Source organism: Nanorana parkeri, unplaced genomic scaffold, assembly GCF_000935625.1.
Source record: "Nanorana parkeri isolate BGI_ZX_2015 unplaced genomic scaffold, ASM93562v1 scaffold2957, whole genome shotgun sequence".
Taxonomy (NCBI): domain Eukaryota; kingdom Metazoa; phylum Chordata; class Amphibia; order Anura; family Dicroglossidae; genus Nanorana; species Nanorana parkeri.
Genome location: NW_017309225.1, coordinates 28786 through 42773, shown reverse-complemented (window position 1 = coordinate 42773; position 13988 = coordinate 28786). Strand labels below are relative to the sequence as shown.

The window sequence follows — 13988 nt, the reverse complement described above, 5'->3', positions numbered from 1 at the left end:
AAAGGATATAGCCAAATATACACAATAGAAAGAAAAATATATAATGAGAATCCACATTGCTAATCCAGCAAAAGCAGGATAAAGTAGGTAACATTATTATTATACAGGATTTATATAGCGCCAACAGTGTGCGCAGCGCTTTACAATATAATGAAGACATTACAATCACAATACAATTCAAGACAAGATGGTAAGGAGGGCCCTGCCCCTGAGGACTTACAATCTAAAAGGGAGGGGCCAGTGATACATGAGGAGGGAGCTGTGTGGGGATGAATTGTTTGAGAATGTGATGGTTGAGCGGTCAGTTTGAGGTGGGATCGGCTTCCCTGAAGAGATGGGTTTTAAGGGATCACCTAAAGGCTGTCAGTGTGGAGATAGACGGACAAGCTGGGGTAGAGAGTTCCAGAGGATGGGAGAGACTCTAGAGAAGTCCTGGAGGCGAGCATGGGAGGAGTTGACTAGGGAGCTGGAAAGCAGGAGGTCTAGGGAAGAGCGGAGGTTAGGGTGATATTTTGAGACAAGGTTGGAGATATAGCCGGGGGCAGAGTTGTGGATGGCTTTGTAAGTGGTTGTTAATGTTTTGAATTGTATCCTTTGGGTGATTGGAAGCCAGTGCAGGGATTGGTAGAGAGGGTAGGGGATAGAAGCCAGTGGAGGGATTGGCAGAGGGGGTAGGGGATGGAAGCCAGTGGATGGATTGGCAGAGGGGGGTTGCAGACACTGAGCGGTTGATCAGGTGAATGAGTCTAGCAGCTGCATTCATGATAGACTGAAGGGGGGAGGAGCCTGTGTAGAGGTTGGCCAATGAGGAGGGAGTTGCAATAGTCAAGACGAGAGATAACAAGGGAGTGGATGAGTAATTTTGCGGTTTCCTTGGTGAGGAAGGGGCGTATTTTGGAGATGTTAGGAAGGTGAAGGCGGCTGGATATGGATAGTGATTGGATGTGGGGGAATAAAGGTGAGGTCCGAGTCAAGGATGACACCTAGGACCTTAGCATGGGGGGAGGGCTGGATAGTTGTGTGTGGGCAGGAGGCTATATCATGAGTTCAGTTTTTGAAAGGTTGAGTTTTAAGAAGTGTGGCGACATCCAGACGAATATGTCTGTCAGTAGATTAGTGACACGCAGGGACACTGAGGGGGTGAGTTGCGGAGTAGAGATGTAGATTTGAGTGTCATCGGCATAGAGATGGTATTGGAAGCCATGTGAGGTTATTAACTGACCAAGAGAGGAAGTGTAGATAGAGAAGAGAAGGGGTCCAAGGACAGAGCCTTGGGGGACCCCTACAGAAAGAGGAAGAGGAGGGGAGGAGTTAGATTTGTAGGTGACACTAAAGGAGCGCTTAGATAGGATAGGAGGAGAACCACGAGAGAGCAGAGTCTTGTAGGCTAAGCGAGTGGAGTTTTTTGAGGAGCACACATGTGCTCCTCAAAAAAGCAGCAGAAAGGTCTAATAGCAAGAGTAAGGAATAGTGGCCAATGTTTTTAGCAGTTAGTAAGTCATTAGTGAGTTTTAGGAGGGCGGTTTCAGTGGAGTGTAGGGGGCGAAAGCCGGACTGTAAGGGATCGAGAAGGTTGTTATCAGCGAGGTGGCGGCTCAGGCGCCTGTAGATAAGGTGTTCTATGAGTTTGGAGGTGAATGAGAGTAAGGAGATTGGTCTGAGATTGTAGGGTCCATTGATGGTTTTTTGTGTATTGTGGTGACCAGGGCATGTTTAAGAGGGGTAGGAAAGATTCCAGTGGAGAGTGAGAGATTGAAAATGTGAGTAAGAGAGTGTAGGATAGAGTAAGAGGGTGACCGAAGTAGTTTTGAGGGAACAGGGTCCAGGGGGCAAGTGGTGAGGTGGGTGTCAGAGAGAAGCTTTGTAACCTCCTCTGTGGTGACCGGGTCAAAAGAGGAAAGTAACAAGTGTGATGGAGGGTCTGGTACATGAATAGTGGAAGGTGACTGCACAGTGGCGATCTGATCCCGAATAGCATCTATTTTGTTTATGAAATGAGTGGCAATGTCCTGGGCAGTGAGTGAGTTAGTGGGTGGTGGCGGTGGAGGACATACCCAGATAGCAAGCAATTGAGCTGCAAGTTTGAAAATGACTTGCTAAAGTATTGCTAGACTTGCCGAGCTTCACAATTTTGTTGCACAATTACAGCAAGTCTACATTGCAAGTCTCCAGATCAACGTGCTTTGCAAAAGTGCTGTAACACTTGCAGAGCTCTTGCTAAGACCTGCAGGACTCTTGCTGTAGACTTGCCGAGCAAATTTGCTACAAATTCAAAAAGTGTCGCCTAGAACTTGTGCTGCGAGTGTTCTTCAAGTCTACAACCTGCCAGGAATGTGCGCAGCAAGTTAACAAGAATAACATTTTAACCCTGCCACAAGTTATCCTTGCTATCTGGGTAGTAGAGAGTTAAAAGTAGAAAAGAGTTGACGAGGTTTGGATGAGAGTGTGTTAATGAGAGTAACAAAATAAGTCTGTTTGGCAGCACGGAGGAAGGAATTGTATTTTAGGAGGGCAGCTTTATACAGGGTGAAGTCTTGCCGAAGCCTAGTTTTTCGCCACAGTCGTTCACGAGCGCGGCTATGTCTTTTTAGATGTCTGGCTTCTTTTGTTTGCCACGGTTGTAGTGGACGTGGTCTGAGTCTGCGTGTAGTGAGGGGAGCAAAAGTGTCTAGGGAGGATGAAAGTGAGCTGTTGAAGACAGAAATAGCCAGGTCAGGGCAGGACAGGGGTGAGATATTGTCATAGAGGGAGTCAGTAGCAGAGTAGAGAAGAGAAGGGTCAAGGTGGCGAAGGTTTCTCTGGGTGACAGTGTGCCGTGTAGGTGGATTCAGGGTTGGGGACAGGCTGAGGGTGAAACTGACCGGGTTGTGGTCTGAGAGCGGGAAAGGGGTGTTGGAGAGGTTGCAAGTAGGGCATAGGGGGGAGAAAACAAGATCTAGTATGTTACCATCAGCGTTAGTATTAGTGTCTGACCATTGTGTTAGATCAAAAGAAGAGGTTAGGTTAAGGAATTAAGTGGAAGCCGGGGTGTTAATGTTATTAGCAATGTTAAAGTCAACAAGAATGATCGTGGGTATTTCTGAGGAGAGAAAGTAGGGTAGCCAGGCACAGAAGTCATCCAGAAAGCGAGATACCGGTCCAGGTGGCCGGTATATAACGGCAATCCTCAGCGAAATTGGAGAGAATAGGCGAATACAGGCAGTCCCCGGGTTACATACATCCGACTTACATACGACTCCTACGATGGAGACTATTAAGCCCCGTACGATATCGCGGCAAATTACCGCGCGATATCGCGCTCCAATGCATTTCAATGGGGCATATCGTGCAATATGCAAATCGTGTGACAAACGCGCGATTTGCATATCGCGCAGTGGGAACGGGGCCTTACTGTACAGCAGGGGTCGATGTAATGCTACCGCGCTCCACGACAACCCAACATTTTCAAAATCCAATTGTCACAGGGACAGAAAGTGAGGTAAAATCTTCTGAAAATCTTCTGAACAGGGGCACACACAGCAAAACAAACTTTAAAGAGTGTTAACCCTTCCCTATGCTATCCGGAACTAAAAAAAACACTTACAAAAATTAACCTGTTCCAACTTACATACAAATTCAACTTAAGTACAAACCTAAAGTCCCTATCTTGTTCGTAACCCGGGGACCGCCTGTACAGGTAAAAGATAAGAACAATGATAGGAACAATATTCCAGTGCAGATTACATAAATGGATTAAGACAAGCTAATTCACCTTATCTCCATTTTGCAAGAAACGGTTATAGAAGACGTTAGGGAGATTTTATCTAACAAAGAACAATACGGAGGATTCATGTTTCTCCAGGGGAATAAGATGTTATGCCAAACAAGGATCATATGATAAAATCTGTGGAAAAAGGTGAGGCATTGTCCTTCTGGACAAGAAAGATTATCTCCTTAAAATATACAGATTACTTTCAGATTTAGAAGCTTATTAATGTTAAAAAGGAATCCCAAAGTTTAATATAATAGGAACTAAAAAGTTTAATAGAGAGAGGATATAAAAGGCGGACTCTGACTAAGAGGGAGACCCATTATACGGGGTATTCACTCATAAACCTCAAAACCTGGTTGTTTTTAGATAATTTTTGACTAGGACTCCCTCTTAGTTAAAGGATCCCAAGCAATTTATTAAAGGAGAACTATGGGGTTAAGTCTTTTCCCCATAGTACTCCTTAGGGTAACGGGAGGACACAAACTAGTGTCCTCCCATTACCCTAAGCTCAGTATATAGAGAGCTACAGCTCGCGGTATACTGAGATGCCACAGCCGGAGCGGATCCCGTCATCGATGTCGAGATCCGCCCAGCTGCGTGAGTGACAGCTGGCTCTGCCTATCTAGAGGCAGAGCCAGCTGTACCCGCCCCCTCCCCGTCCGTTCCTAGAGTCAGCGCTGGCGGATCGGAGCGGGGAGGGGGGAATCCAGCCCCTCCCCTGTCACGGCAGAGAGCCCACACTGGACACCAGGCTGAGGATCAACTCCAGCTCTCGTAAGGTATTGAGACTGGGTAGATCTTTTGAATGGCATCCCAAACCCACCTCCCACCCGCAGTTCGATCGCCAACACTGGAACACGCGGTTCCGCAATGTCATGGGTTCCATTGCAGTGCGACTTGGGTCGCGACTTACTGACCAAGGACAAATGTGGGTCCTGAGGTTACACAGGTTGAGAACCACTGGACTAGAGAAGACATGTAGATAATATATTCATTATTGGGATGGATATATGGCATCTTTAGAAGATTTTATGACAGGTAAACAATAATGATAATTGAATAAAATTAACCATTGAGGATGGTTATTATGTTCCTCCAAAACAACAAAAAATATAAAGTCACACTGTGTGCACCAAATGCCTTTGCAAACAGACATTGCCATATAAAAGTATCTGTGACATCATCACTTTGCTGTACATAGCCTGTGCAAGAGAGTAGAGCTGTGGGAGAGACCCATCAGGCTCCACCCACTACATGCTGCCTGTAGAAAACATCAGGAAGGGGCAGAGACTAGACCGGCCCCTCTGCACAAGGAGAGAGAGCATCAGTGACCAGTCTTCATTACAGGAGGAGGCGGAGATAAGACCAGCCACCCTGCACAAGGAGAGAGAGCAGCAGTGAGCGGTCATTATTACAGGAGGGGGCGGGGATAAGACCAGCCACCCTGCACAAGGAGAGAGAGCAGCAGTGAGCGGTCTTTATTGCAGGAGGGGGCGGAGACAGGAGTGTTAGAAGGACCCTGATTATGAGAGCTTACAATCTAAAAATGAGGGGCAAGTGATACAGATGGTAAAAACTGTGAGGGATTCAAGGAGTTGACTTACAGTTTATAGGAGGAGGTAGGAGAGGATTCTCTGAAGAGATGAGTTCTCAGGGATCACCTACCGTAAAGGCAGACAAAGTAGGACAGATTGGGATAGGGAGTTCCAGAGCATGGGAGAGGTGTCTCCAGGGAGATCATGGAAGTGAGCATGAGAAGAGGTGATTAGAGGGCTAGAGAGCAGGAGGTCCTGGGAGGAGTGGAGTGGATGTTGTCCCGGAAAGGATATTAAGTAGAAGATGTAAAGTATGTAAATTGAATACATATAATGGGAAAATAAAACACATTTTCTAATTAGATTAAAACAAAAACCAGGAGAGGCATTTAACATGAATGTATTTGTGTCTTGTAATACCACACACATGGTGAACCTTCTGCACTGGCCGTGTGGTTTACAGTAGGGATGCACCCAGACCGGTATTTCGGTATTGAGTATGAGTACCGATTTTTTTCCCGGTACTCTCCGATACAGAATACCGTTACTGGAAGTCCCATTAATGAAGCCAGGCGGCGTCACTGGATATAATTGACATAATGGAAACAATAGACAGGATATAATGGACATAGTGGGCATAATGGACATATTGGACAGAACATAATGGACAAGACACAATGAACATAATAGACGGGACATCATTGAGATAATAATTGACAAAATTTACATAATGGACAGGATATAATGGACATTAATGAGATAATGGAGATAATAACATAACAGACGTAATACACCTAATGGATATAATAGAGAGGACATAATTGACATAATGGATATAATGGAGAGGACATCATGGGCATCATAGAAAGAACACAGTGGACAAGGAATAATGGACATAATAGACATATTGGACACAATGCACAAGGGATAATAGTCATGATGGACATAATGGAAAGTACATAATAGACAGGAGTCAGGACATAATGGAGATAAAGGACTGGACTGAATGAACATAATGGACAAAATGGAACTTAAAGTACATAATAGAGAGGACATCATGGACATAATGGACAGGACATAATAACAATGACATAATAGAGATCATAAGGCTAATGGACAAAATGTCCTTAATACACATAAAGGACAGGACATAGTGGACATAATGGGCAGGGCATAATGGACATAAAAGACATAATGGGCAGGACATAGAGGACACAATGGATTTAATGGACAAGATATAATGGACAAATGGACAGAAGGTGTCTACATTAAAGATAAAAATGGATTTATCAGATGGAAACGCTAGTATCTGGTGAAGGCCGGTTTGGCAAAAACGTGTAGGGTGGAGAAAGCACTGGTGACACCAGACTCTAATAGCACATTGTGGACTTTTGGATGTTCTGCGAGTTTTAAATTGTTTTAAACATTGCATAAAATCGATTGACTTGTGCTATCTGGATTTCTCAGTGGTGGTTTGTGTTTTTTTTGGTGGTTGTTGTGTTTTGTTGATGGTTTTTAAAATAGCGTCCCTATACACGCTTTATCTTGATGTGCATATCATTCTTTTGCATGCAAATACTTACAATGAACCGGGCCGACCATTAGCAATGCAAACTTTTATACTGTAGAAGTTGATTGTTTTGTGTATAATCCATAGTAAGGTGTGTTTGAAGAGGACTGATGGAATTTTTGTCATTTCTGAGAAATTACGTTGAACGTGAAATGCAGGTTGTAGAGGGGTATATAAGAAGCATGGTGTAGTTCTGGGGCGCCCACAATTTTTCGTTTGGAGATCTACCTTTCAAATGACGAGCTCAACGAGATCTAAATGTCAACACAAATAGAACACAAACTGGGTTATTCACAAAAGGGTGAAGAGTTTGGAGAAGGCCAGAGAATGGACCAATCTAGGATTCTAGGACAACATAGCTGACCTTGAAAGTGAGTTGAATTGGAGAATGTTTCCAAATCAGCTATTTTGGCCTAGATTGTTTCCTTGTCCTCCCTCCTCCAAACTCTTCACCCTTTGGGAAACCCCTTAGGGGGGCATCCTGTTTGCTATAAATTAACTTAAGATTAGTTAGTAGATGGCATGATAAGATGTTTTGTTTGTTTTATGCTATGCGCTTGCTGTACAAAGCCCTCCTGCATTAAATTGTATTTGTTTGCTGCCTTGCTGAATAAAATTGCAGGACAAACCTGCTTGGACTTTTCCTGGGTGTCCCTGTCTCCAGCATGGTTTACTGCTGCCAATAAAAGTTGAGCCTGCCACCCTTTCAACCTAAAATGCCAGTATGTAAACTGACACAGTTTAAGGATAGCTATGCACCCGAGTCTGGTCACTGATACCCAATATGCAGTAATACCGAAAAAAATTCTCTGCTTAACTTTGAGTGTTAACATGTTGTGTGACTACATGTGAACACTCACAATTCTCAATGAACCCTCTGCTATACACCCCTACCTACTTCTGGAAAATGTGGACAAGTCTATAATTTTGCCACTTTACAGATCACTGGTTCGGCCACATCTGGAGTATGCGGTCCAGTTTTGGTCACTGATACTCAGAAATGATGTCCTTGAGCTGGAAAAAGTCCAGCGGAGCGCAACCAAACTCAATAAGGGGTTCGAGGATCTGAACTATGAAACAAGGTTGTTAAAATTAAATATGTTCTCGTTGGAGGTTAGGAGATTAAGGGGGGACAGGATTTTCCTGTATAAACTATTCAAGGGTGACAGCAATCTTAGTAACAAACTGTTTACGGTCAGCTCCGTAACAAAGACCAGAGGGCACCACCAAAAATTGGTGGAAAAAAAATGACAACATACTCGGTGCAAGGTGTTCTTCACAGTCAGAGCGGTTAAGGTCTGGAACTCGCTGCCGCAGGAAGTGATTTCAGCTAAGAGTGTGGAATCATTCAAGAGACTCCTGGACGAGTTCCTTGGAGACCAGAACATACAGGGGTACAGGTACTGCTAAGAGAAAAATCACACATGGACTCATATACACGCACACACCAGTTCCTAAATGCATACACGCAATAGGTTGGACTTGATGGACTTATGTCTTTATTCAACCTCAAATACCTCATGTAACTATGTGTGTCCCCTTTTCTATAGTGAGATGGTTGACTTATCCACAAACTCCCCTATAGGCCCTTCCAAACCTGATGGTCATAAAGCAAAGCCCGTGCAGTGCATTATGGTTTAAAACAATCTTCTAGGAAAATCTGCACAAAAATGTGCCAGGACTGTGAACCTCAAACTCACAAAATTCACGTTAAAGCCATGGTAGGGTTAAAGCCAAACCTCATCCCTAATAATGAGCAACTCAGACCTAAAACCGATATCTCTGTTATCATATCACCATTTTCTTTTGGGACGCATGTATGTATTTATTTCTTTGTTTATGTATCAGATCTCTCTTCAAAGATTCTGGATTGCGAGGATGATGTTTCTGCGCGCTGCTACCATCTTGTGGATTGTCTGTGGTCTTACCTCAGCATGTAAGGACTGCTTGTAAAGTCCACCGAGGACCTGAATGATGATGACGATGATGATGATGATAATAAGGAAATGACAACTACATACAGAAAATATAGTATTAACTAGAAGCCATTGAGGAGAGTCATGGCAGAAGAAGCTTACAATCTAGATGACTGATAAAGTAATAGTGTTGGAACTGGAAAGAGTTCAGAGAAGGGCAACTAAATACATTTGGGGAATTAAAGGAGAACTGTGAGGTCAGGGCTTTCCCCCATAGTTCTCCTTAGGGTAACGGGAGGACACCAACTGTAGGACAACGGGAGGACACAAGCTGTAGCTCGCGGTATACTGAGACGCCGCAATCCGACAATTATGCCGGGATCCGCCCAGCTGCGTGAGTGACAGCTGGCTCTGCTTATCTAGAGGCAGAACCAGCTGTACCCGCCCCCTCCCCCGTCCGTTCCGCTAGTCAGCGCTGGAGGATCAGAGCGGGGAATCCAGCCCCTCCCCTGTCATGGCAGAGAGCCGTGACAGGATCGAGAGGTGAGCGAACGCTGGTATGTGTTCGCTCACCTCCCGATCTACTGAGCCGACCTGTGACAGTCTCATTGTCACAGGTCGGCTAGAACTATGAGGTGAGTGAAAAGCACCTCACCTCATAGTTCTCCTTTAAGGACTACAACTTTGAGGAAGATAAACTGAACTTATTCACACTTGAGAAGAGGCACATAAGGGGGGGACATGGTCACCTTCTATATACCCAATGTGGACCATATGGTAAATTCACTGATAAGATGTTCATTTTAAGGTCATCACAAAAGACACATGGGCGCAACTGGAGGGAAAGAGGTTTAAAGCAGGCTTTCTATGAAAGCACAAGGTCCGCTTTAGTGATAGACTTCCATTACACAAAGTCATATTACCTACAAATACCTATCAAAAAATAAAATAAAAACGTACCCTGGCCCAACTTCCAGTAGACGCTGGTGATGTCACTGTACCTCACCGCTGCTTCTTGGTATAGCTGGGCGTGCTATAATGCCCTCCAACACATTTCACATAGATAAGGAGATGGACTGATAAATAGAATATGTTTATATAATGAACATGTTTTATATCTTCTCTCTTATGCTTCCCAACAGATGAGAATGTTGCCCTCCGGGGTCGAGCCACTCAGTCCTCAATCTACCGGAGCCTAGGTGAAGGTTATCTGACCAATGCCATAAATGCCATAGATGGGAACCAGGACTCGGCCTTCTCACACGGCTCCTGTTCATGTACAAACAAAGACCCGTCTCCCTGGTGGAGGGTGGACCTGCTGAAACCTTATAAAATTGCCTACATCACCATCACCAATAGAGGAGACTGCTGTGGTGAGAGACTGAGCGGAGCTGAAATTCTCGTTGGAGACTCTCTGACCAACTACGGAAATGACAATCCCCGGTGAGAGTCGGTGTAATATACAGAATTTGTATTTTGGTATCTTCTAAGGCCTTTTCTGCTAATCATCCACTTAAGTACCTGCTGGTGTATACCCCTTCATGACCTTTTTTCACTTTTCAGTGCTGTGATAGCTTAATTGACAATTATTCGGTCATGGAATAGTGTACCTAAGTACAGGGCCGGATTTACTCTCTCTGCTGCCCCAAGGTTCCTCAATGCCCCCCCAAACCCCCCAACCCCCCCCTCCCCCATGGAGAATGGCAGACCTGCAGGCTGTATACAAGTGATCTCAGCGACATCACCAGGATCACTTGTACAAAGCAAGCGGTGGCTTCCCCGCTGTACATTTACATATGCTTGCCCAAAGCGGGGCTAAATGCTGCCCCTATACTCCCTGCTGTCCCAAGGCCGAGCCTTGGTTGGCCTTATGGGAAATCTGTCCCTGCCTAAGTAATTGTTTTTTCAGAATCCCAAAGCTCAGAACACATTTTAAAGCACATTGCTGTCATTTATAATTGTGCAGTATTTATTAAAGCCGAGCAGCCACACCACTGATTTTTAAATAAGCCCTTTGTTTCTGCACCTAACATCTGCTTATGATGAGTACAATTGCATTGTTAGGTTGAAAAAACTCCATCGAGTTCAAACAATAGAAAAACATGAATAAATGTAAAACCTGCACAGCCACCCGAACATGCTGCGGGTGGCTGTGCGGCAGGGAAGGAGCGGCACGATCTAGGGGGCCCTCTTCTTTCTCGCTGGGCCCCGCCAAGTGGCGGAACGCCAGGGCCTGGTCGTGCTGGAGTCTATACCTCTTATAGCACAAGAAAGTATTTTGCTTGCTGTAGAAGTATTGGGAGGTGTTGGTGGAAAGGAAGAAAATGGAAGTTGATGGTGTGGTGGCATTTGGTGGTGATGGTGAAGAGGTCAAACATAGAAAATGATGAGGGGGAGGCATTGAGAGGTGACAATAATGGGGTTTGGAGGACCGGACCTGATGGCAGGAGAGGGGCGGCAAGAGCTTATGTTTTTGAAGTGGGCTTGGCAGACATCAATACCAGAATGTAGGGGCCAAGAATAACGAGGATCTGGTTTTGAGAGGGGAAGCTTATTCAAAGAATGTGATGGCGGGGGTGCACGGAAGGTGGACAGAACAAACAGGAATGTTGATGGAATCTTGGAGAGAGAAAGGGTTGGAAACGTAGTAAACCATAGGAGTAGAGCAGCAAAGAATAGCTGCAGAGTACGGGAGCAGAGACACAACTTTATGTAAACCAGTCAGAGAAGAGGACCACAATGCATGGCATCAGCAGTGTAAGAATTAGTAGAAGAGCCGAGAAAGGGTGAATGAGGAGAGCTGAGGGAATAAAGTTGGTGCACACTCCCTGTGTGTATAAAGCCGAATGTGTGCAAGAACCCTCCAATGCCCCTGACAGGAAACAGGAAGTACCTAATATTCATTAGCATCATTGATGATTTCCTCCAGTGTTTACTTTTTATTCAGCATGTTTTTACAGCATGTTTGGTGATTGGAAGCTCAGTCACAGTGGTAGACCTTCTTTATTAATTTCTATGGGTCACTAGACCAGTGCCAAGCAGGAACAAGTCACACATCTTTGTCACACATTAACAATGAATCACTTCTGGTAGTTGTCGGTTACTTTTATAGCTTTAGATCTTCCCTGTCTGCTAGGATAAAGGAGGATGACTCTACAGTTTATGATAACAAATATTTATGGGTCACATAGGTATTATTCCATTATTATTAAGGATGACTAAGTTTTCAGAGCAATTCTGCTGCCCCAGTGTTACTGCCCCACCTCCTGTGTGCTACATGTACTTCTGGAGAACATTAACTATATTGGCTTCTACCGCATTGGGCATTTCTCATCCTGTAAGACCATCTAATGACCTCCTTCTCCCCTTCTGCAAAACTGAGTCCTTCTTAACCTTTAAGGCCCTCTAATTAACTCCTCCTCCCCTTCTCCCACATTGGGCCCTTCTTATCCTTTAAAGTCATCTAATTACCTCCTCCTTCTGCTACATTTAGTCATTCTTACCCTTTAAGGCCATCTAATGACCTCCTTCTCGCCCCTTCTCCCACATTGGGCTCTTCTTAACCTTTAAGGCCTTCTAATGAAATAATAACAACAAGAATGATAAAAGTAACAACGATATCATTTACACAGGTGTGCGACAGTGACCTCAATTCCCACTGGAGGAACACAGACCTTTAGGTGTGACGGCATTGTTGGTCGCTACGTCAATATCATTTTACGAGGAAAAACCGAACACCTTCAGCTGTGTGAAGTTCAGGTCTTCGGTGAATACACATACAACTGTCTCAACTAAAGTTCCACAGACAGTAGCACAAGTTTATTATTAAGTCAGTTTTATGAACAGAAGTTGTGATTATTCAAATCTGACATTAAACGGTTTCATTTAAGCATTTTATCAATTGTGAGTCTACTTTCAGTATGGTTCATTAAAGAAAGAACACTTTATTCATTGGTGTGTGACAAAGGTCAGCAGATGATGTTGAGTTGAATATATATATATATATACACACCGATATTCACAGCATGTGATGATTCACATCTTTTGAGGAGGTATTTAAAAAACAAAACAAAACATATGCCAGCTTGTAACGCCTGTCTTTTGGATTGGGGTTTTGTGGATTGCAACTGCGGAGGCTTCTCAGGCACGAATCCCTGGTTACACTCCCAAACTTAACGGGGAGTTAGGGTTCTAGCATCACAGCCCAAAATAATATACTATAAGGTTTGATTAGGGTTATTACTTCAAAAACCTGATCCCACACAGCAATATCAAAGTAAGCAAAAATTAAGTAAGGATGTCACCGTACTCCAGGATAGTATGCAAATAAAGAGTCAATGCTGAATTTGCAAGTACTGTAGATGTAGGCAGGAGATGGTATTGACAAGAGGATATACAGTCTATATCGTATGACGGAGGTGCAGCATGCACAACTACTTGCAGTTTTAGGAGTGGTGTGGAGCTGGGGGTCCTGTGGTCTCTCATCCAAGGTATGGTAGCTGGCAGCAAAGGTTAGAGTAGCTGATGGGTCCCAGGAGACAGCAGGCGTTCAGTTATCAATATTGGAACGCCATACTGTCTCACTGGGGCGTTTTTATAGGGCTAAGAAGCTGGGGGAGGAGCCGCTGATCGGAGCGGCGCACTTCCACGTCCCACGGTGGAACGCATCCGGCCCCCGAACCCGGAAGCGGATGCGTGCGCTCCACTGTGGGACGCAGGAGGCCGGGTCCGAGAAGCGGCGGAATCCCGCAACCCCCGATCCCCTGCTGAGGGCCGACGACGGTTGCCGTTACACAGCTATGTACACCGAGTGAACATGAAGCAGGCATATGCAGTTGCTGTATATTAACAAAGAAATATACTTCTTTATGTCCTCTTCATCTCCTCGTGGCTCCTTTTGAAATGGCCGCCTCTGTGCCCTGCAAGCAGTCCGTAAATTAACACTCTCTCTGAGTTCTCTCCCCTCATTTATTAGTGTTATTAGTGGAACCCCCCTGGACAGAGTATTGTGACCTGGAAAGGTAGAGCTGGCGTGCAGTCATCTTGTTACAGGGAGGGGGTCAGCTGCTTGACAGCCTGCTTTACAATCCAACCCCGCTGTCGTTGAGTTTCCTGTGGAGAAAAATTTGCACTTTGTAGGACTCAGGCCTACTAAAAAATCAATTTAAAAAAAGCCAGCAATGTGAGCCATGAAAATGTACACACATATACATCAT

General features: G+C 44.7%; 1 protein-coding gene across 1 annotated transcript; it reads left to right on the top strand.

The window, feature by feature from the left end:
- Nucleotides 1–8734: 8734 nt before the first annotated feature.
- Nucleotides 8735–13586, top strand: LOC108802566 (fucolectin-1-like). Its single transcript, XM_018574423.1, has 5 exons — nucleotides 8735–8792; nucleotides 9915–10215; nucleotides 12405–12538; nucleotides 12663–12675; nucleotides 13373–13586. The coding sequence occupies exons 1-5, from the start codon at nucleotides 8735–8737 to the stop codon at nucleotides 13584–13586; spliced, it is 720 nt and encodes a 239-aa protein (XP_018429925.1).
- The last annotated feature ends 402 nt before the right edge of the window (nucleotides 13587–13988 follow it).

Bases quoted from the DNA above. Each gene is read 5' to 3' on its own strand.
- LOC108802566 (XM_018574423.1), top strand. From the start codon at position 8,735: ATGATGTTTCTGCGCGCTGCTACCATCTTGTGGATTGTCTGTGGTCTT. The intron at 8,793-9,914 runs GTAAGGACTGCT...GCTTCCCAACAG, and splicing joins CTGTGGTCTTACCTCAGCAT to ATGAGAATGTTGCCCTCCGG. The intron at 10,216-12,404 runs GTGAGAGTCGGT...TCATTTACACAG, and splicing joins TACGGAAATGACAATCCCCG to GTGTGCGACAGTGACCTCAA.